Source organism: Psammomys obesus, unplaced genomic scaffold (assembly GCF_907164565.1).
Source record: "Psammomys obesus unplaced genomic scaffold, mPsaObe1.curated_primary_1811, whole genome shotgun sequence".
Classification (NCBI taxonomy): domain Eukaryota; kingdom Metazoa; phylum Chordata; class Mammalia; order Rodentia; family Muridae; genus Psammomys; species Psammomys obesus.
In genome coordinates, this window is record NW_026596064.1 from 16709110 (window position 1) to 16730950 (window position 21841).

Sequence of the window (21841 nt, forward strand, 5' to 3'; positions counted from 1 at the left end):
ATTGATTTCCTTTCCATTTTTCTTTGCGGGGACCGTATCAGAGCCCGGAAAGGCCTGGAGAGCCTCAGCAATGAGTGCCAACAGCAGCACGGTGGGCGAGCTCCTCTGGCACAGGCCAGTGTGCAGTGGTTGGAAGCAGGCTTCGGAGGGTGCCGTCTACCACCTGGCCAACTGCTTCCTGCTCATGGGCTTTATGGCAGGCAGCGGACTGTACGGATGCTTCTATCTTTTCGGCATCCTGGGCCCAGGCTTCCTCTGCTGTGTGCTGTGGGGCTGGTTTGACGCCTGTGGGCTGGACATCGTCCTCTGGAATGTCCTCCTGACAGTGGCGTGCCTGCTCCAGCTGGCACACCTGCTGTACCGCCTGAGGGCGGACACCTGCCCCGAGGAGTTCAGCCTCCTCTACAAGACACTGTGCCTGCCCCTGCGGGTGCCCCCGCAGGCCTACAAGAAGATCGTCCACTGCTGCCACGAGCAGGTCTTCACGCTGGCCGCAGAGCAGACCTACGCCGTGGAGGGCGAGACACCCATTAACCGCCTGTCCCTGCTCCTCTCTGGCCGGTAAGCTCTTCTGTATGGCTAATGCCTGGAATTCCCGCCAGCCCACACTTCCCATTTCCCGGCGGCCCTTTCCATTTCGTGTCCCCTTTCATCGAGGAAAGGAAGTGGCAAGTTGAACAAACCCACATATATATGTGTGTGTGTGTGTGTGTGTGTATGTGTGTGTGTGTAAGTATATATATATACATATCTGTATATATATACACTCCCCTAGGAGTGACTTTGCTTCCTCTTTCTTGACACTTTAATAGGAAACTAGATCATGGAGCAACTTCCATGCTATCAAAGGTGACTGTGTGCATTTGCCACTACAAGGTCTGGTGAGGCCAGACCCAAAACGGCCACACACACACACACACACACACACACACACACACACACAGAGAGAGAGAGAGAGAGAGAGAGAGAGAGACCAGTGCATGATGCCTATAGTGCAGTAACTTCTCTGTGAGCCTTAGAAAACTGACCATTCCAAAAAGATCAACGTGTTCCTTCCGTAAGCATTGAACACTTGCTAAGCACCAACTACGTGCAGGAAACTAAAAAACAAGCAAACAGAAATCCAGGAGGTTTCCAGCAACCCCTGTTCCCTGCCAGAGCATCAAGGAAGCACCCTGTTGTATCTGAGATGTGGAGTACAGGCCGTGTACTCACAGCTACAGAGAGGAAATAGCCCTGTCTTTATTCCAGGTGCCATTGTTCCCTTGAGAGACTGTGCTGTAGTCTGAGGGAGCCATGGTGGCAGGCAAGCAGGGATGCCCACAGATGTCTCCCTTGGGTATTTAGAGGAGACATGTTTCTCAGAGGAAGAATGATGGTCGGCCCTTGGCTGGCTTCAGTGTCCACGTAGCCTCCATGGCAACAGTGGCCATTGATGTTCAATGAGGGACCTCCATGGGGCTCTGGGTGCCCCGCTTTGTTGGCATTTGTGCACCCTTTGAAATGTGGCCTCATGGCACCTGGCCATAGACAATCCCATCCATCCTTGCTGGAGACCAGGCATGGGGCTCAAAAAAGACGGTAATCATTACGTTCTAGCCACAGGAAAGGGAAAAATGAGGAGGAGGGGAAAGAGGAAAGGAGAGGGAAGAATAAAAAGAGGAAGGGGAAGGGAAGAAGGGGAAAGGGATAAAGGGAAGGAAGGAGAGATGGAGGGAGGGAGGGAGGAAGAAACAAACTAAGATGGCGACTACACAGTGGTGAAAGAGGCTTCTGACGATGGTGGGACAGGCACTCTCAACCGTCCTAATGTGTATGGATGTCTTCATGTATAGTCTCCACATCATTGTGTGGGCTTTGATTTCATGCCCAGGGATTTGGAAGACGTGGGCTGACTGAGTTATGATGGGAGACTTGTTAGAGGGAGACGCTTTTGTGAGTGCAGTGACAGGGTAAACACATGCAACGTGCTGTAGGCAGCTCGGCACTGACCAGCGCCTCGGTGTTCACTACCCACTTCCATGCTCCTAAGACAAACGGTGAATGCACGGGACATGCTCATTGGTGAGGCCCATGCTATTTGCCCCTCCCGGCTCTCCTGTTCTGGGGAGGGGACCGGGGCTAGCCAAGAATGGCCTCTCCTCTGGACGGTGTTCATTTAGCAGAAACACACAGTTACCACATGGTTCTGCTGCCTTGCACACGACAAATTTACTGTGAGCTCGTATAAGACTGTGTCCCTGGGAAGGGGAGAATAAGGCTTGCCTTTCTCCGTAGCTTTCCCTAGTGTACTAAGCATCAACAGTTAGAAATCAGGCCACTTCCGTGTCCCCCCCCCCTCATTTTCAAGGTTTGGAGTAAGGGGTTTGTTGCTGTTCTTTTTCACTGTTGTCTTCCACTGTTATGCTGTCTCAGCTTTGCTGAGTGGACAAGAAGGAGAAGGCTTCTCGCCGACGACTCACCGACGACTGGCGGTGGCGAGAGGCTGAACACCTCTAGGTAGAGAAGAGACCCTTTCTGTTCCAGGAAGTGCAGGCCCTTGTGAAGACCTCCCTATCCTGTGTGGAGTGTCCCTTGGGGCCCTTTGCTCAAATCCCAGAAGCTCTTCTTGTTTGATTTTGACAAGGGCAGCCATCCCTTTCGATACTCGGACAGCAAAGTGACCTTCTCAAAGCCCGTCACCCTGATGAACTATGCTTACTCTTTTAGTTTCACAGAGGACACACTGTACCAACTCCTTCATGTCCAGCCCTCCTGAACAGGTCACTGCCTAAGCTATTACAGTACAGGGAAATGACCTGCCACTGATGTGATCAAGGAGGACACCAACGATAAAGAATATAGCACACCCACTAAAAACCACTTTGGCGTGCCTTGGGCCTGGTTAGACATTAGACAGACAGTGTCACGTCTAGGTGGCATGCTTTGGGAAGCAACTTCCTTACCTGAGGAAGAGATATGACACAGGTCATGGGCTTCCTTCTCTCCTGACGTCTTTTCCTAGTGATGCTTTTTCCTGAGGTTTTAATCTCTTCACACACACACACACACACACACACACACACACACACACAAACACATCTTTGTTCTTTTTTGTCCATTTATCCTCTCTTTCTTCTTTCCTTCCCTTCCTCCTTGCTCCTATTTTTCCCTACTCTCTTCAGATATGTTTAAGAGTACTAAAACCAAAAACCAAAAAAAAAAAAAAAAAAAATCCCAGTCTACCCTGAATTACCATAATGGCTTAATGGGCAGGCACACCTGAAGCAGCCATTTGCCTTTCTCACATGCTGTCTCCTTTCTCTTGCGAACATGTGCTATTCCGAGCACTGCTCCTCACGTAGCCTGCATGGAAGGGGAAAGGCAGAGCGACACCTTCCATGGCAACGGAGACAGTCTACATCCATGCCATGCAATATGGCAGCCACGGACCACAGGAGCTTGGTCTGTGGTTAATGTAGTCACAGTAACTGGACTGTTAACTGTCTTTAACTTATGAATGTAAATCTTAACTGAAAGAGCCACATGTAGTTAGTGGACAGCAGAGTCCCAGCACAGTGCTTTGCATCCTGGATACATAGTGGAATTCCCAGAGAGATTTTTAAACTAGGTAACGTCCAGATCTCACCTGCAGAGATGTTTTTCTTATTGCTTTGGGATATGGCCTATGCCTAAGACAGTTTTGGAGAGTTTGTTTTTTTTTTAACTCCCTTTTTTTTTCTTTCCATCCCTCTCTTTTCTCCTCCTCTTTTTGGTGTGTGTGTGTGTGTGTGTGTGTGTGTGTGTGTGTGTGTGTGTTGGCAGTGGTGATACAGGGTCTCACTTTAGTCCTACCTGCCTTGACACTTACATAGGTGAGGTTGGCTTCACACTCATGGAAATCCTCCTGCCACAGCCTCCTAAATGTTAAGTGGCCACCCATGAGCTCATACATACATGATCCACTACGCTAGAATCATACACTTAAGTCACTATGCTAGACACCTAAGTGCTCTTAACAACCCCCTTTCCTCCCCAGGACTCTGTTCCTGCAGTGTGCAAGAGAAAACCATGTATGGTGAAAAGGAGGAGGACCAGGAGCGCTTAGTCTCCACGTTTAATTGGGCTGTATCTGCTTCAGCTCTCCACACTTTAGCTGGGTATTTCTGCTGAAGGATTTGAGCTAATCAGCAATAAGTGACTTTAACAGAGGGTGCAGGAGCAGCCATTCTCCTTTCCCATTCAGTCTCTTTTCTCCTTCTGTCAGGGTTCGAGTGAGCCAGGACGGGCAGTTTCTACACTACATCTTTCCATACCAGTTCATGGACTCTCCTGAATGGGAATCACTGCAGCCTTCCGAGGAGGGGACCTTCCAGGTAATAAGGAGCCCCGTGGCAGCATCATTAACCTGTCTCTGTAAGCCGGCAACATTGCCACCCTCTCTCCCATCTGCCCTTTGACCGCCACCAAATGTGATGCCAAGAGTGGGTGGGATCTTCACCTCTGCCTTCTCTTCGAGAAGAGCTCCTGGGCTGCTGGGTCTGGGGACCAGGGAAGGCTGGTACTGGCCACTGACAGGCAGTCATGTCACTTGGGTGCCCGCAGCTCCTCCAAAAGACTCATGTCTACAGGATAAAAAAGCTCATTCTACTTAGAGTACCGGTACCTCCGTGCCTTGACCTTGCTTTTGCCCCTGTACCTGAAATGCATTTTTCTGTTCTAAACAAACCACCATGTTCCCCAGAAACCTTCTATGAGGGCTGCCCAGGTTGACCTTCTGGCCTCCGTGCCCCACAGTTTGCTGCAGCCCCCTGCCTGCGTAAGCTCTTCCTTTTGCTTATACTGCCTGTGTGCACATTGCTCTCTATTCTAATGACCATCTCTGTCTCCGTCTCTATCAGTACATACACTCCAAAAGACAGTCCCAAGAACACAGTTTTTCCTGAACTGGTTACCCACGAGCAGTTAGTATCTCAGAAGACTCTATGGGTCACACACAGCCACTGGGGGGGGGCATGGGGGGACCCTGGCCACTCGTGTTCAACACCCCCCGCTGTTCTCTCGGCAGTCCTTCACACTTGTGGTTCTGGGTTGCCAAGGGCTAGCATGTGGCGTGCATTGCATTTTCATTGCCTTGCCGAGTCACACAGCTTGCTAGATTGGACATTACTGTTATTCTGATTAACAGACAGAGCATCTGAGGCCCCAGAGTATCATGTGCTCAGCCAGAGAGTGGTTGTCAGAAGAGTGGTCTGTTCACCCCTCTGCCAGACAGTTAGCTGGTCCTGGGGTCTATGTGTCTTCTGTGATGCCTACCAGAGAGTCCTCTAGCCAGTATATGCACTAACCCCGGAACAGACACACGCCAGGCAGTGCCACTGTCTGGGCCTGCTTCCGTCCTAGTCCTAGCTTCGCAGTGATACTGTCAGAGAGAGTGTCTTGCTGCCACGGCCAGGGCCACCAGCCACTGACCCCCTCCAATCACAGAACCTTTGTCTCATGCCCTCCCTCTCTGCTCTGCCCAGAGGCATTCTCTGGGAACTCCCCTAGGCCAGGAGAATGACCAAGAGCTGAGTGGCTGGAGCCAGACAGGCCAGGCTATGGCACGGACAGGGAGGAGCAGGTGGGCCATGCTCCAAAAGAAGGGCTGTTACCCCAGATGGCCTCCCTGTTTGGAATGTAAGCATGCTCATATTCACCTTTTATATCTTGCCTGTGTGCCTCATTTAGAAGCAGTGAGGCCACACCCTGGCTGTTGCCTGTGTAAAGTCCCGTTTCCTCTTTGCAGATATCAAATGTTGTTGAGTTATAGTTCGTCTTGACCTTGCCCTTCATGTAGTTTTGTTGATTGTGAGCACAGTCCTAGTGGTCACCTAAATCCTAACTCACGACTCATTTAACTCAAATCTCAGCACCCCAGCCACTCAGTGACACCAGAGCTGCTGGCAGTGTGACACTCTCATTCCTCATCAAGGGCAGAGCACGGGTGCACCCCACAGAATTCATCGTTAGGCTGCAGTGGGCATCCTGTTTTCCTGTCCTCATCTCCTATTTACATCATGTTCTCATAGAGAAAAGGCGTGGCACTTTCTCAAAACTTTATTACTGGCAGTCCTGTATGCACGTGGGAACCAACCAAAAAGTGGGTTTCTGGGGGCTAGGGGCATGGTTCGGTAGGTGAATGCTTGCTGTTCAAGCATGAGAACCTGAATTAAGATCCCCAGCACCCACAGAAAGAAAGCTGGACCCGGTGACATATTCCTGTAACTCCCAGCACTGGGGGAGGAGAGACGGGCAGATCTGTGGGCCTTGCTGGATAGCCAGTCAAGTACTAGGTTCAGTCTCAAAAATTAAGGTGTAAAGCAATAGAGGAAGGTAACTGGAGTTGACCTCTGCCTCCACGTGTACATGCACAACCCAGCACACACACGCACACACACACACATGTACGCACTCAGACACACCCCTAACACACACATACACACAAAGTACATTTCGAGAGCACCTTCAGAGAAGGGTTCTTAAGTGCATAGGGGATAGGGTAAGGCATACATAGGTACAGAGGCTTCAGATGCAGTTACAGGATGTTGTGAGTGGCCTGACGTGGGCACAAGAAGCCAAACTCTGGTCCTCTGGAAGAGCTGGACGAGCTCTTCACCGCTGAGCCATCTCTCTAGACTCTAGGGAAGGACTTTATAACAGACTCAAGAAAATGGCACTAGGTTGTTTGGCAACCTACAAAACTGTTAGTCTTCCCTTGTGTTATTCACTTCAGATATAATGAATAGAAAAATCATAACTGCGAATTAAAAGAGGAGCAGAGAACTCGGTGTAAGCTTGCAGTGTAAATGCACTGTCCACAGGTGTCCCTGTTAAACGGGTGATAGCTGAGCAAAGGCTTTGAGAGGTGACAGTGTCTACTCTGGACATCTGTAAGATAGAGGACAGAGCAAGTGCTAAAGTCCTGAGTTAGGGCTGCAAGGTTCAGGTACAGAAAGGGGAGCAGCTAGCAGAAGGGGAAGCGGCAGAATTGTCACAGGAGCCAGATTACATAAGGACCAGAGCAGAGCATGTATTTTCCAGATGGAGCTCAGAAGGTTTCTAACAAGCGAGTCTTACTTAATGAAGAAGGAGGCTTCTGACCCGAGTCCCTGGAAGGATGAGGAGGCTTCTAGTTGTTGCTGCCAATGGGTGTTAGACATGCATCTTAGGTTGTGCTCAGCTTGGTTCACATTGGACAGCAAGGGGGCTGTTGCAAAGGCAGTTGGATAATCAAGTCTGGAATCTAGGAGTGAGAGATAACTTTCAGAATGGGTTTTATGCAGCTAACACTAAAATCCACTGGATGGGATAGCGTTGCCTAGGGAACACATGGACAGACAAGTGATTCAAGAACCCAGCCTCCTCTGCTAAGAAGTTGGGGAGAGGAAGAAAAAAGAGAAAATGAACCCAAAAAGAGGTCAAGAGGTTACTCGAGGAGTGTTGGCATCCTGAGAACCCCCAGGAAGACAGGGTGTCTAAGAGCAGCCTGCACAGGGGAACACCCACGGTCCCTGTGCCTGGCCTTGAGGACATTGATTGCCTGCAGGTCAGGCTCATCTGCTCTCTGCCTGACACTAGTTTCTTTGCTGGGACTTGCTGGTAAGGACATTGAGGCACAGGCCACGACAGAGCATGACAGCCATGCCATCAGGCATAGGCGATGGGCAGACTGTGAGTGCGTTCTCCTCAGAATTCTCTCAACGTGCCCAAAAACAGTAATTAACGGATGTTACACAGCTGGGAAAGGGGTACAACAGAAATCAGCAATTTCTGGCCTAGGTGACTAATTCAGGGCCCGTTTAGATGAAGTAGGAAACGTCGAGGAGCAGGAAGTGGGGGAGGATACTGAGGAAGAGGGGAGCGGGTGATGGGAGGTAAAATGGTCAAGGCGAGATATTTTTTTAAGGTGTGTCTGTTTAAAAGATTTATTTTTAGCCGGGCATGTTGGCACATGTCTATAGTCACAGCACTCGGGGAGGCAGATCTGTGAGTTTGAGGCTAGTCTGGTCCTACAAAGTCGCCCGAGACAGCCAAGGCTACGCAGAGAAAACCTGTCTTGAGAAAAAAAAAATTATTATTATTTTAAACTTTCAAGCCAGGTGTTGGTGGTGGCACTGGAGCCTATGTGAAGTCAAGGCCAGCCTGCTCTACAGAGCAAGTACCAGAACAGCCAGTTCTACAGAGAGAAACCCTGTCTCGAAAACAACAACGACAAAACTAAACAACTGCAGTTGTGAGTGGGTGCTGGGAAACAAACTCAGGTCCATCTGCAAGAACAGCAAGTGCTGTAAGCCCCTCAGCTATATTTCTGGCCCTGAAAGGAAAGCATTTAAGGGGTTGTATAGTCTCTAATTGAGAATGCTTGGAAAGCCAGCACCATACTTCATAATCAGTTAAAAAAAGAAAAGAGAGAGAGAGAAAAAAAGCACCCAAATCAGTGCCTGGCAGGAGTCATGGCTCAGTAAAGACTAGTCCTGATGGCCATTTTCACCTCTTCCACCTTCTCCACTTACAAATGCACTGTAACCCTATCAGCCAAAGGGTGTTGTCAACCAGATCATTCAAAACCGTCTTAAGTTTATTCCCCCTTTCTATACTACCCTTGGAAGGAGTCCATTTTAATCTTAGCTTTGCTGCTCATCTTTGGTTTTAGTTTTGAGACAGGGTCCTACTCTGTAGCTCAGGCTATCCTAGAACTCATTCTGCAGCCCAGGTGTGGCTTCCAGTTCCTGGCCCGCTGCCTCCGCCTTCTGAGTGCTGGGCTTATAAGGCATGAGCCACCATGCCCAGCTCATCATTCTAACAAGGGTCATGGAGCCCTACCGTATGCCAATCACATGCTGCTGCTTATTTCTCCTGTTGGGATGATCTAGTTTGTATCCTGGGCACAGGGAATGTGCAGAAATCCCTTAAGAAACTAACTAAAGGAGGGGACCTGTTCCATTCCGCTCCTGGATTTTTCTTTCTCTGCCTTTATTCCCCCTGGGGTCATTGAGAGCCTTTGGGTTTGTAACCAAGTCAAGAGCAGATTTGGGGACCTGGGCCCCGGTGCCTTGTTCATCTGATACAGCTTGCCATACTTAATCTGTAGCCTTTTCTTGCAATAAACTCCCCCCACCCCCGCAGCGCTTTTGACGACACTGTGCCCCAACACATGGTTTACCTCTCCACCTCGTACTGGAGATTCAACCAAGGCCTTACACACACACATGCTAGGCGAAGGCTCAACCGTTCTATCACTAAGTTCTCTCCTTCCCTGACCTTGATTTTCTCCACTGAGGTGTCCAAGATGACCTTGAACTTGTCATCTCCCCACCTCAGCCTCCCAAGTAGCTGGGGTTACAGTCATAGGTCACCAAGCCTGGGTCTTACTTCTTTGTTCTTAAAATGAACAGTCTTCAGTTTGATCTCTTTCAGTGCCCTAGGAAGCCTCCCATCCTTTCTTCCCATCCTGCTCAGAATCTTTTGCAACCATTGTTGCTATCAGCTTTGGAACTGAAGCACTTAAGAACCAAGGAGAAGGGATATGCTCCAGGAGGTGACGGGCAAGAGAGCAAGGGACTGACAGCGGCTCCTGACACGAGCCATGTACATCACACAGCACACGAGAAGGCTGTCCCCGGGCTTCCTCCCGACTAGGCCACAGAGAGCTACCAAAACGGGCGACCTGTTTCTCTGCACGTCAAACCCTCCCCTCTCTGCTCCTAACCCCGCAGGTTACGCTGACGGCTGAGACGGAATGTAGCTACATTTCCTGGCCCCGGAAAAATCTTCACCTTCTCCTGAACAGAGAGCGATACATCTCCCGCCTCTTCGCGGCCCTGCTGGGCTACGACATCTCGGAGAAGCTCTATAACCTCAACGACAAGCTGTTTGCCAAGTTTGGGCTGCGCTTTGACATCCGCCTCCCCAGCCTCTACCATGTTCTGGGTCCCTCAGCCTCAGATGGAGGACCAGAGTCCGAGAAAGATGAGGAAGAAGTCTTTGAGGCGGCTGTGTCCCCTGCTCAGGCCAGGCCCATTTGCATCCTGCCAACACCCCCTTGCTCCCCACCTCCAGCTACCACCAACGTCTCTGTGCCTCTGCCCCGGGCCAGGATGCCCAGGCCTGACAGTGGCACCCTGGGTGAGGACTCCACCAGTCTGGTGCTGGAGGATTTTGAGGAGGTTTCGGGATCAGAGTCGTTTATGGATTATAGGAGTGATGGGGAGTACATGAGGTGAGGGCGGAACTAACATGGGCACAGTCACCGGCTCAGGAGCCTACGTAAGTACGCAGAGGGAAGGGAATATGCCTGCTCCTGACGCTGCTTACCCTGCGTGTGCTCACAGCAGGTGCCTGCATGGAGAATGGGCTGACTGACGTTTAGAGCCAGCCAATGGGCTGCTAATCTTTCGCGGGGTGGGCGGGACTAGATTTTGCTTAATAGCTAAGACTACTGCTGGGGGTAAGGGAGGATTTGTATGTAGCATGTATTTCAAAGGGGAGGGAATGTGGGCGTGGTTCTACCGATTGTCTCTGCAAAGTCTATTGAGGCTCGGCTAGGAAGGACTGTTAAGATCAGAGTGACTGGGGATGGCAGGGAACTCTGGGAAGCAAATGGCCCTGTCTTGCTTCCCTCCTGCCCAGTGGCAGAAGGTGCTGGTCACTCAGGCAGAGGCCTGGACATTGCTTTGATTAAATCTTCCTGTGATAGATGTAGGACAGCCTGGATTTCCCCAGCAGCCCACATGTGTGGGCAGAGGTCAGGTCCTGCACCCAGGTGACCTCCCTGAGAGAACAGGAGTTCCCTCTTAGGAGTGTGTACCGGGAAGGCTGTGTTCAGCAGTTCTGGGAAGTTGCTTTCGTGTTCTCCTGATTGTTCTTACAATACTTTGACATTTTCCACCGGACTCTACCCGACTGTGGTAGAGCCTTGGATTTTTCTGAGGAAAACCCCACCATCCACAATCTGGAAGGCATTTTAAGTGACAGGGGTGCCCGGAAAGGACCCATTATTCTTCAGGAAGCACCCACAGATGTCAAGACCTAGTTCAGTGAGGAAGGCCTCTGAGGTGCACCGAGTGAAAGAGCGGGTGCAATATTTTCAAACAAGCCACATAGCCGATAAAAAGAAGCTAGAGATGAAGGCCATGGAGACAGACATTGGCTTTAGAGCTATGGAAGCTATCATGTCCGGTGGAGTAATTCCAAGGCTCTAAAGCCCATGATAGCTTACTTTCCTTTCCTTTGCCCTTGCCCCCCCTCTCTGCCTTTCCACACCTCCTGCTCCGATTCCCTTCCTTCCTGACCAGGGTGAACTGTGAGTGCTTCCTTTTGCCCAGGTTGCCTCTCCACTTCTTCAGTTCACAGAGCTCTGGCTTCTGCTCTTCTTTCTGGTTTTTTTTTTTTTTTTTTTTCCATTCCTGACTCCACCTTGGTCCTGCGGTCTCAGTCTGTGGCTCTAAGCATCCCTCTTGTTCACTCTTCACTCTATCCCTCCCCACCTGTCTCCTGCTCTCTTCCATTTTGTTGCTTGGATGTTTAGCAGCTTTGCCCTCTCTTCTCTTCCTTAAGCAACCTTGTGTCTTTTGCTAATTTTAAGTCCTAACCCTTCAAAGTCAGTACCCACTTCTCTGAGGATAAAAACATAAATAAATAAATAAATAAATAAATAAATAAATAAATAAATAAATAAAGCAGCAACATTCAAATAAAGGCCTAAAAAGCTCCAGGTCTAAGGATGTTTTCCAAACATCAGGGGACGAGCAGCAAGCTATATAAGAAGGAGACTGTGTTCGGCTCTGCAGCGAAGCAAATCTGGACAGAATATACTCCATGTCAGCATAAGAAATCACCTTAGTGCTAACAACCTGAGGCATCTCTTCCGGGAGCCTAACTCTCTTTGTAAAGCCACGAGATGCCTTGTGAGATGTCACACAGCGTGTAATTCACACCACAGAAGCAACTCATTCTTCATCCCAAGCTGAAATCCTTCTACCTTTCAGCCTTGAGCTCATTTTTCCTTTCTAAGAATGAGTCCAAGTTATCGTGGGATCTTTCCCAGAACCACTGCTCACCTCCAGATCCTCCCGTGTGTACCCCGTTGTTATTTAAATAGCCGAGAGGAAGGAAACAATGCGTGGATTTACTTGCAAACCACAGAACGCTCAGAATGAGCTGAAAACAGTCATAACTGGTCATAGTTTAGACGGCTTCCACGTGACTGAGTGACTGTTCCTTCCCGGCTCTGAAACCTACCCTTTGCCTTCCCACCCTATGGGGAAGGGCTGGTGGGGACAGCACTTCCAACAACTCAGCAACAAGTGGCCCCTGTGGAAGTGGTTTGGTTTCCAGCTTGGCAGCTGGCAGAATCCTCTCCCAACCTCATGCTGCTCCCCTCTACGCGTTCTGCCAGAGACAGAGCTGCCATACCTCATTCACACTCTTCCTTCAGAAGGGAAGCTGATGGCTGCCAGTGCAAGCAGACAGCTATGGGAAGACACCTGGCCGACGCTAGGCTCTTAGAAGTAGGCCCGAAGGCTGTTTTGCTTCTTTGTTCACGTCTCAGTTAGGGTTTTTTTGCTGTGATGAAACACCACAACCAAAACAGCATGGGGAGGAAAGGGTTTATTTGCTTACACTTCCATATTGTTGTTCATCACCAAAGGAAGTCAGGACAAGAACTCAAACAGGGCAGGAACCTGGAGGCAGGAGCTGACGTAGAGGCCACGGTGGGGTGCTGCTTACTGGCTTGTTCAACCTTATTGCTCAACCTACCTTCTTATAGAACCAGCCCAGGGATGGCACCACCCATAGTGGGCCAGGCCCTCCCTCATTGATCACTAGTTAAGAAAATGCCCAACAGGCTTGCCTGCAACCCAATCTTATGGAAGCATTTTTTTTTTTTAAATTGTGGTTCCCACCTTTTAGATGACTTCGGCCTGTGTCATGCTGGCATAGACTGGCCAGCACAACAGCATTAAGTAGGAAGCAGAACACTTTCTTCAGGAAGTGACAACAGAGGCTGGCTCTGTCTCACACCTGTGGCCCGAGAGGACAGGACTGAATAACTTCAGAAGTAACCGCTCCACCTTCCAGAATGAAAGAATTAAAAGGCACAACTGCCATGGCTAGGCACTGGGCACAGCTAAAACTGGGGTCCAAGAGGAAATGGAAGCCCCTTAAGGATCCCACGATACTTGGCAAACCCTCTGGAGCCAGACGCTGACACCCTTCTTTTGTTTCTCTCTGCAGCTTCTAGAAGTCCTCTCCAGAACTCTTCTCAAGTCATGTCCAGAGCACAGGCCCCTTTGGCTCCAACTCACACTCCTGAGCTCTAAGGGTCACAGAGCTGCTGCCTCTGTGGCCAGATGGCCCTTTTCCATGTTCCCTGGATGGCCACTTGTACTCACGTCCCTCCTCTCACCCTCCAGAAAGATCTGGGGCAAGAAGGGAAATGGACATGCCATGCCAGCACCACATCTGCCCCCGGGGTGTCCTGGAGAAACTCACCTTCTTAAACCTTCCTTCCGGGAGGAGGGGTCCAGAGGCACCGGTCCTGACTCCATCTTTTATGGAGTCGCAAGACCTTGGCAGGTTACGCGGCCTCAGAGCCTGGTCTGTTAGCGTGGCTATGAAGTGATGTCATAGGGTTGTCGCGAGCTGATTGGGTAAAGCACCTATGATGTGGCATGGCATCCCGCAAACACTCAATAAAGCACTCCACGCTCCTCCCTGTGTTGTTGCTTTAAACTGTCTGAATGGATCCAGTGACTTTTATTTTTAATTTTTGTTTCCAGAGTTAAGGTTCAGCTGAAATAGAAAATTCTAAACCCCCAAATTTCCCTTCAGTCTTTAATTTTAAAACGCAAATAACTGTGCCCTGTTTACGAGTCTCGCATTAAATGATAGTCCTTCAAAGGATTTTAGAAGTTTAGCTAGTTAGTTTTCCTTCCTTAAACACTTAAAAGTGGCTTACAAGTTGAATATATTCTGCTCTGTTTTTTTTTTTTAATCTGTTGTTTATTTTAACTGAAACACCCACTACTACAGCCTCACTACTACACCCGAGGCTGGCCTTGAACCTGCAATCCTCCTGCTCCCTCTTCCTGGATGCTAGGATTACAGGTGTAGGTGTACATCATACATTGTACAAAAACAATACATACTTTGCTGAATATATTCTACTTTTTTTTTATTTCAATGTATGATTGGTTACGTAATGCTGCGTAATCTGTCTCCTCAATACGGTGCTTGAAATACTGTGACTATCTGTTTTGTTCATGACTAGTTTGATGGTGGGGCAGCTACATGGGGCTCACCCAGCCCCGGGCTCTCTCACAGGTTATTGCTTTCAGCAGGTGCTGGGCCTCCCACTGAGCCTGTCTGGGGTGAAACTAAGAAAACTCAGTCAGCTGAGGACTAACCAGCTGGCGAATCTCCCTCCCTCCCCGGTGGTTGGCTCTTGCTGCCGTGTGGCTCTCTAGCATACTCCTAATACGCACTCTCTCTAGCATACCCATTTGGACTAAATATGCATTTGGATTTGAGCAGAACCAACGGACATCCTTGTCCATATGCTTGGGTGTGCATATGCGTGCATTTCTTGAGGCTGTACCTAGGGGTGGTGTCTCAAGGCATCGGGCATTGAGTGTATGCACATTCAGCTGCAGCAGATTCTGCCAAACGGTTTTCTTAAGAGACTGTCCTACCTTGCATTCCTTCCAGCAATGTTAGAGAGTCCCTCTTAAGCAGTCATGATTTTTTTTTTGTCTAATCTTCCTCTTTTGGATATGCATAACAGTATTTGATTGTAGTTACAATTTCCATTTTCCTGATGGATACTAAGTAAGGTTGAATACCTTTTTTTTTTCTTTTCTGCTTCCCCCCTTTCCCCATTTTCTTGGCTAGCTTGGAAGCTAGCAAACCCTCCTATTTCCGCTCCTCCTCAATGCTGGTGTTAAAGTGGTGGAGCACCTGACTGGTTACATGGCTGCTGGAACCAAACTCCACACTTTGTAGCTATGTAGCAGCTGCTCTGAACCATGGAGCCATCTTTCCAGGCCACAGGCTTCACACCTGAGTGAGTGTTTTCTATTATGACCTGGCTGGTCTAGTCTCTTAGCAATTTCTCTATTTGCTGGATTCAGTTTTTTTTCTTACTGATTTATAAAAAATACTTTAAAAATGTCCTTTATACATTTCCAGAAAATATGTTCTTTTTCCCCTGAATGGCATCTTTTAATGAACAGATGTTTGCCTTCACTGTAGTGGTGGCTTCACCCTTTTCCTGAGGTTAGTTAGTGCCTTCTGTGTCACGTTAAAGGATCCTCTGCTCCCCTGAAGATGGTCTTCATCTTCTCCCTCTAGCTGTTTTATTGTTTTACAGTTCATGAGGAGGCCAGTGACAGCCTGTGCTTGGTTTTGTAGTACAGCATGAAGCAAGAGACCATTCGGGTACCCGGTTGCCTGGGCAACAGTTACTGAAATGGTTATGTTAGCCCTTACGTGAGCATCCTCACCTTTGTCATAAGTCAAACGCCCCTGGATTTGTAGCTCTCTCTGGAGCTGGGCTACTGCTCTGTTTGTTTCTTGTACTAGCCCTGTGCTGTGTCCCAGCCCTCTCCACCCTGTGTGTCTATCCATTAGTAACACCATCTTACTGGGGCTACTGCGGTGTCACAGTAAGTGCTGCTATCTGGCAATCTAAGTGTTCCTTGGGTCTGGCTGTTACAGGCATTTCCCTTCACACATCTGCATAAGCTTTACAACCAGCACGTCAGTTTCAAAGCATAAGCAGATCAAGTGTGAAAGAGTGTCATCTTCACACCATTCACTTTTTTCAATCTCTGAACATAGTTTAACATTTTATCCATGTAAGTCTCCTTCATTTTCTCACAATCACATTTTTTTGTGTTTTCCAAGTACATGTCCTAGCCTTGCATATTTTTATAGTTATTTGGTGAATTTGGTGTGACCATAAATACTTTTTACTTTCTGATTGTCCATTGCTGCTTACATAAAACAACTAACTTTTGTAACTTCACCTTCCACCCAGTGATTATGAGAAATACATGTATTAATTATCGTCATTCATCTACACATTCTGCAAAATTTTCCAAAGATAAATTTGTGTTATCTGTGAGTAATTACAGTTTTTATTTCTTCATTCCTGACCCCTCCTTCTCCTTCTATCCTCTCTTCCTTCCTGGTACCTGTTTTGTGAAGTAGGACCTTTAGTACAAGGGCAGAGTGAATGGCAGAAGGCATCTTCCTTTTATACTTATCTAGAGAAAAAAAATATTTTTGACATTTCTTCAGTAGTCTGATGGGTACTGCAAACAACATAAAAAAAAAATGCCCCTCAAACACAGGGGCTTAAAGTATTTCCAATTATCGACCTCCCTGTATCTGCCTCCTGAGCATTGTTATCACAGCCGTGCACCAGTATATCTGGCTGTTACTAGGGTCTCATGATGCTTTTCTTTTTCAGATGGATGTTCTCTATATTCCTGTTTCCTTAAAGCATGAATGAATGCTTTATCAAATGGTCTTATCAAATGGTTTTCTTCACTTTTATTGTTATTGTTTTGTTTCGAGGGTTTCATGTAACCAAGGCTGGACTGAAATTTGCTTTGTATCCAAAGATGTCCTTAAATTCCTGATCCTCCTGCCTCCACTCGCCAAATGCTGAGGTTATAGGTGTGTATCACCACACCAGGACTCTGCATTGATTGAGATTACTTTTCTCCTCTATTCTGTTAACACTGTAAATTCTACAAATAGAGATATTTTTTAAAGCAAAAAAACAAACAAACAAAAAAACCACTTGCATTCCTGGAATGAATCTATCTTATTCCTGGAATAAACTCAGCTTTATTATGATATTTTCATGTATTCTGGATGTGGTTTGAGAACATTTTGCATCTGTGTGTCTTGTGATCTTGGAATGTTGGAAGTATCCAAATCGCACTCACTTTATAACGCTTTATTATTGAGCTCTCTCTATCACTCTTTTCCCCTCCTTCCCTTTCTCTTTCCATCCCACTCTCTGGAAGAGACACTTAAAACATAATGCCTCATCCTTTGCTCACCCTGTCTTACTCTTTGCTCGTGTGCTCATGCCCCAAACCTTGGAGACTTTTTGTCACACCATCACAATTTGTCTTCAGACTGTATGCCACCCTTCTCCACGGTAAGCACCGCCATCAAGCCATCCTTACTTTAGAATCAGATCCCCTGCGATGTAGCTGCTTAGCGGGCCCTCCTCCCCATAGCCTATTCCTCACACAGAAAAGTGCTCATTTGAATGTGTAGGAGTCTCAATGTTCACCATGGCAAGAGTGCAAGAGTGCAGGGAAACCACCGAGCTAGACCATTCCACGGGCAGAAAGAAAGGTTTATTTGTGGCTCAAACTGCAAAGGCAATGGCGGGCAGGGGTGAGGCTGCATTGCAGAGAGAAGCAAAATAATGGGAAAGAAAGTGGATTCTATATGACAGTCTGCACAGCGGGAGTCTTTGAGCTGATACTTTTTTGAGAGGCCAGGAGCTAGATGCCCTTGCCCAAGGTGGTTGGCCTTTGCGGGCAGAGTAAGGCATTAAGGGAGATTCCTGTTAAACAGAAACATGCCCTGTGAGATCTGATTTTCTGGTACACAAAAGCACAACTTTGGGCTTCTGTTTAACCAGGAACAATCCTTCTGTTTACCCAGCCAAGTCCTTCTGCTTAGGATGTTGTCACCATCACTGCCATTTTGGAGGTCTGCTTTGGACCTACCAACCATAAGGAAAATAAATAAAGGTGTGTAAGGACTCGTTATCGTCCAGCTCAAAATCTGAAATGATTTTCTACTCCACTTGAATAAACTCTGAGCCTTTTACTGGCATGATATTAGTCAGCCTGGCTTACTTACTGGCATAAGGTTTATTTTCTGAGCCCCATGACTCACTAGGGCATCTGTCGGTGTTTCTGCAGTTCAGAGATTCTGTTGATTTTGATCATCAGGTGCAGTCATCTTCAGGAAGGAAAGGCTGGGTCCTGTGGTCTTTCTCCTGCCTTGAACTAGAAGCACTTGGCACCATCCACCAGTTAGATCCCGTCACACTGACCCAGTTAACAAGCAGCGTTGGCTTTGTTGATCACAGGGGCAGGCAGAGATGCTGGAGAGGCAAATGGACCACCAGGCAATTTCTGCTCTTTAGTCCTCCCTAGTTGTGTCCCCTCATGCACACTCCAGTACGTGCTCATCCCCACCTGTGGTGGTCCAGCCACACTAACCTTGTACTTAGGACCTTTGCAGCTGTTGTTTGGTCTTGTCCCTTCTCCCGGCTACTGTCTCACCTGAGCCTCTCAGCAGATGTCACCAGCCCAGCAGAGAGGCCCGTCTCACCTCAGCACCATCCTGTGCCCTTTGCCCTACTTAGAGGCCAGGAGCCCTCTTTTCCTTACCATCCTGCTTTAGGTTTTCCGTCTTATGCTTGATAGAACTTAGGTGTCCCGTAGAACTCTGGTGTTGTTGTTAATGCTTTTTCTTTCTTTCTTTCTTTCTTTCTTTCTTTCTTTCTTTCTTTCTTTCTTTCTTTCTTTCTTTCTTTCTCTGAAATAAGATTGTATATGTATTGTGTCTCTTTCATGTACATTTAATGATAAAAAGGGCCCTGTTAATCTTAAGAGAATGTTTATCAACTCTTGATGGCCTTCTCTGTGTCTTATTATTATTATTATTATTATTATTATTATTATTATTATTATTTTATTATTATTATTATTCTCTCACTTATTACATCCCGACTTCAGTTTCCCTTCCCTCCTCTCTGACCAGTCTCTCCCCATCACCTCCACTATTCCCCAATATTCTCCACTATTCTCCCCCTTCATCTCCCCTCAGAAAAGAGCAAGCCATCTAGGACATCAGCCAAACACGGCCTAATAAACTACAGTAAGATCAGACATGTCCCATCACATCAGGGCTGGACGAGGCAGCCCAGTAGAAGGAAAAGGGTTGCACAAGTAGGCAAAATAGTCAGGGACATCCCCTGCTCTTACCGTTAGGGTTCCCACAAGAACACCAAGCTATTCAGTCATAACATATGTGGAGGATCTACACTGAGCCAGGGCTGGAAGGGTGAGCAGAGCTGTGGACAGTTTCACTTCCAGCTGTCACTGTATCCATGCATTGAGCTGTCCCCTTCAGAAATTTACCTACAGACCATAAGACTTTACTTTACCTTTGGCATGCTCCTCCAACGTGACCCTTCCCCCCAACTGCCTCTTCTACACAGTGCATAGTGGCAATTATCACATGATTGCTTCAGACCAGGAATCCCAGAACATATTCACTATACAAATCTGATTCATAAAGTCTAGAAACTGAATCTTTGCTCAAAGGCCTGAAGCAGCTCTCTGCTGACCTGAATCCTATTCACTCTACTGAGGGCCCCTCCTTTCCCACCCAAGCTCTGCCACACACCTACCCGGCCATGGTTCTCTGTAGGGCCCCTGGGACCATCTCCCTCAGCTCATTTCACTCTAGGTTCCCTAGGCCCCTGAGGACTAGGAGATTCTTCATCCATTGCAGTGTTTGAGGTAAGTCACAGGGTCTCAGCTGGCAATCAATAACTCAGTTGTGTTATCAGGATGACTTGCACATTGCTTTCAAGGTGGGTAAGGCTAACACTTGGGATTTCTGGACTTTTCATTCCATTTCCAAGCTTTCTTAGCCTCTGTCTTCTGTTCAAGCCAGGAGACTTTCTCTGGCTCTTAAAGACCAGTGAGGAAGACAGGTTTTCTCTGTGGTTTCTTGAAATCCTGATGAATCACTCTGGCCTGATTTCCCCACCTCTTGTCCAGTGAAATTTGGTCCTTATGCATTCTCTCTTAAGTCATCAGAGGTCATGCAGAGGAAAATATTAGTTGCTTTTGACCTTCATCCTTTTTAGTTTCTTCCCCTTTCCTCGAATCTCCTTTCTTGTAATTCAATTTCTCTTCACTCAACCACTTATATTTTTCCTATTCCCCTAACATAGTTCCTAAATTATTTTAACATCTGTCTTTGACATGAAAATAAAAACTGTCACATTAACAGGGTGTCACTTTATCTAACCTGGCAAGCACAACTTTAATGTAGCTTAGCATAGAGATTTGACAAGGTCTTTGCTTTCCTTGGGTGTGGACGCAGGAAGCCAGCTCTGGCATGGGACTCTATTTGGGATCCAGGTATCTGAGATACTGTTAGCCTTGGAGGCTTTAGGATCCAGGAAGCCCCCATGGTCAGAGTCCATTGACCCTCTCCCTATTTCTTTTATATCCAACAAGATTTCTACCTTTGCAGGAATCATTCAGATCCATGGTCTCCACTCTGACTGCATATTAAATAAACTGAGAGACAAAACAAGAACACTGTGAGGACTGATTATTGCTAAGGCAGGCTGGTGGTTTGTGAGTTTTGTACCTTTCTGATTTTGTATACGGTTGGTTCTTTATCATCATCACCATTATTTATTCTTTCATACAGTACATCCCGATTGCAGTCCCCCCCCTTTCTCCCAGCTCCTCCCCTCTCCCTAATCCTACTCCATGTCCCTTCAGAAAAGGACACTCCTCCCAGGAATATCAACCAACCGTGGAGTACCAAGTTGCAATAAGACTAGGCACCTCTCCTTATATTAAGGCTGGTCAAGGGAATTCAGCAGGAGGAAAAGGGTCCCAAGAGCAGGCAAAAAAGTCAGAGACACCCCTGTTCCCACTGTCAGGAGTCCCACAAAAGCACCAAGCTACACAATTATAACATGTAGGCAGAGAGCCTAGGTCAGAAACATGCAGGCTCCTTGTTCTTCTGTTTGGTCTTTGTGAGCCCCTGTGGGTCCAGGTTAGTTGGTTCTGTGGGCCACTTTCTTGTGGTGTCTTTGACCCTTCTGGCCTCTATAATCCTTCCTCTCCCTCTTCCATGGGACTCCCCAAGTTCTGCCTAATATTTAACTGTGGGTCTCTGCATCTGTTTATATGGTTGGTTCTTAATAAGATGGATATATAAAAATATTTTTATACAGGCGCTTGTATGTACACTCTAAAAAAAAAAAAACCACCTAAAAAATACTGATAGCAGGCCCTGTAGAAAAACAGTTAAGACAGAAGTCTTGGGGATACTGAGCCTGGAATCTTTAAAAGTTATCTGGGGATTCATAGGATTGAGGTGGACATATGAGGACAGGAAGATAACTGAACTGCCAAAAATGGTTTCTTGAGACTGTGAGCAGTTGCCTCCTCCTCTCCCCCCCTTCCCCACTCCTCCTCCCTCTTTCCTCCTCCTCTTCATCATCATCATCATCATCATCATCATCATCATCTTTATCGTATTCTTAGTCCTTTGAGACAGAGTCTCATTCTGTAGACCAGGCTGGGTGCAAACACACAGCAATCCTTCTCTCTCAGCAACCCAGTACTGAAACCATAGACAGGAGCCACTGCAGTAGGCTTCTGGTGAAATGCCAGATAAAGTAGAACTCCTATAATGTCCAACAGACCTCTCATGTGTTCTGTGTTGAAACAACTGAAGCAAATCATAAACCATTGTAAAAATAAATGTCTCTTTTATTTTCTCAGATGAAAGGAAGAGATGAGAGCCATACCCACAGTTTATGAATGCTTGGCTTGGGCTGATCCCAGAGCATTTCTAACTATCTAACTATCCCTAGGCTTAGGCCTGGAAGCTTCTAGCCTCTGTACAATCTAATCTTCTGCAAGCCCAGACCTTGAAGGCTTAGGCATTCTATCTTCTTCTGCTAATTTAGGCTTAGGATGTTTTCACACACACACACCCCCTGCCCATGACTTACTAC

The 21841-nt window shown here is 47.5% G+C and overlaps 1 protein-coding gene across 2 annotated transcripts; it reads left to right on the forward strand.

The window, feature by feature from the left end:
- Positions 1-13687, forward strand: Popdc2 (popeye domain containing 2). Of its 2 annotated transcripts, none has more exons than XM_055625076.1 (4): positions 1-561; positions 4247-4355; positions 9738-10146; positions 13258-13687. In XM_055625076.1, the coding sequence occupies exons 1-4, from the start codon at positions 71-73 to the stop codon at positions 13341-13343; spliced, it is 1095 nt and encodes a 364-aa protein (XP_055481051.1). In that variant the 5' UTR covers positions 1-70; the 3' UTR covers positions 13344-13687. The 2 variants fall into 2 exon arrangements, with proteins under 2 accessions (XP_055481051.1, XP_055481050.1); XM_055625075.1 differs by having other exon boundaries at positions 9738-10287; positions 13258-13294.
- Positions 13688-21841: the final 8154 nt, after the last annotated feature.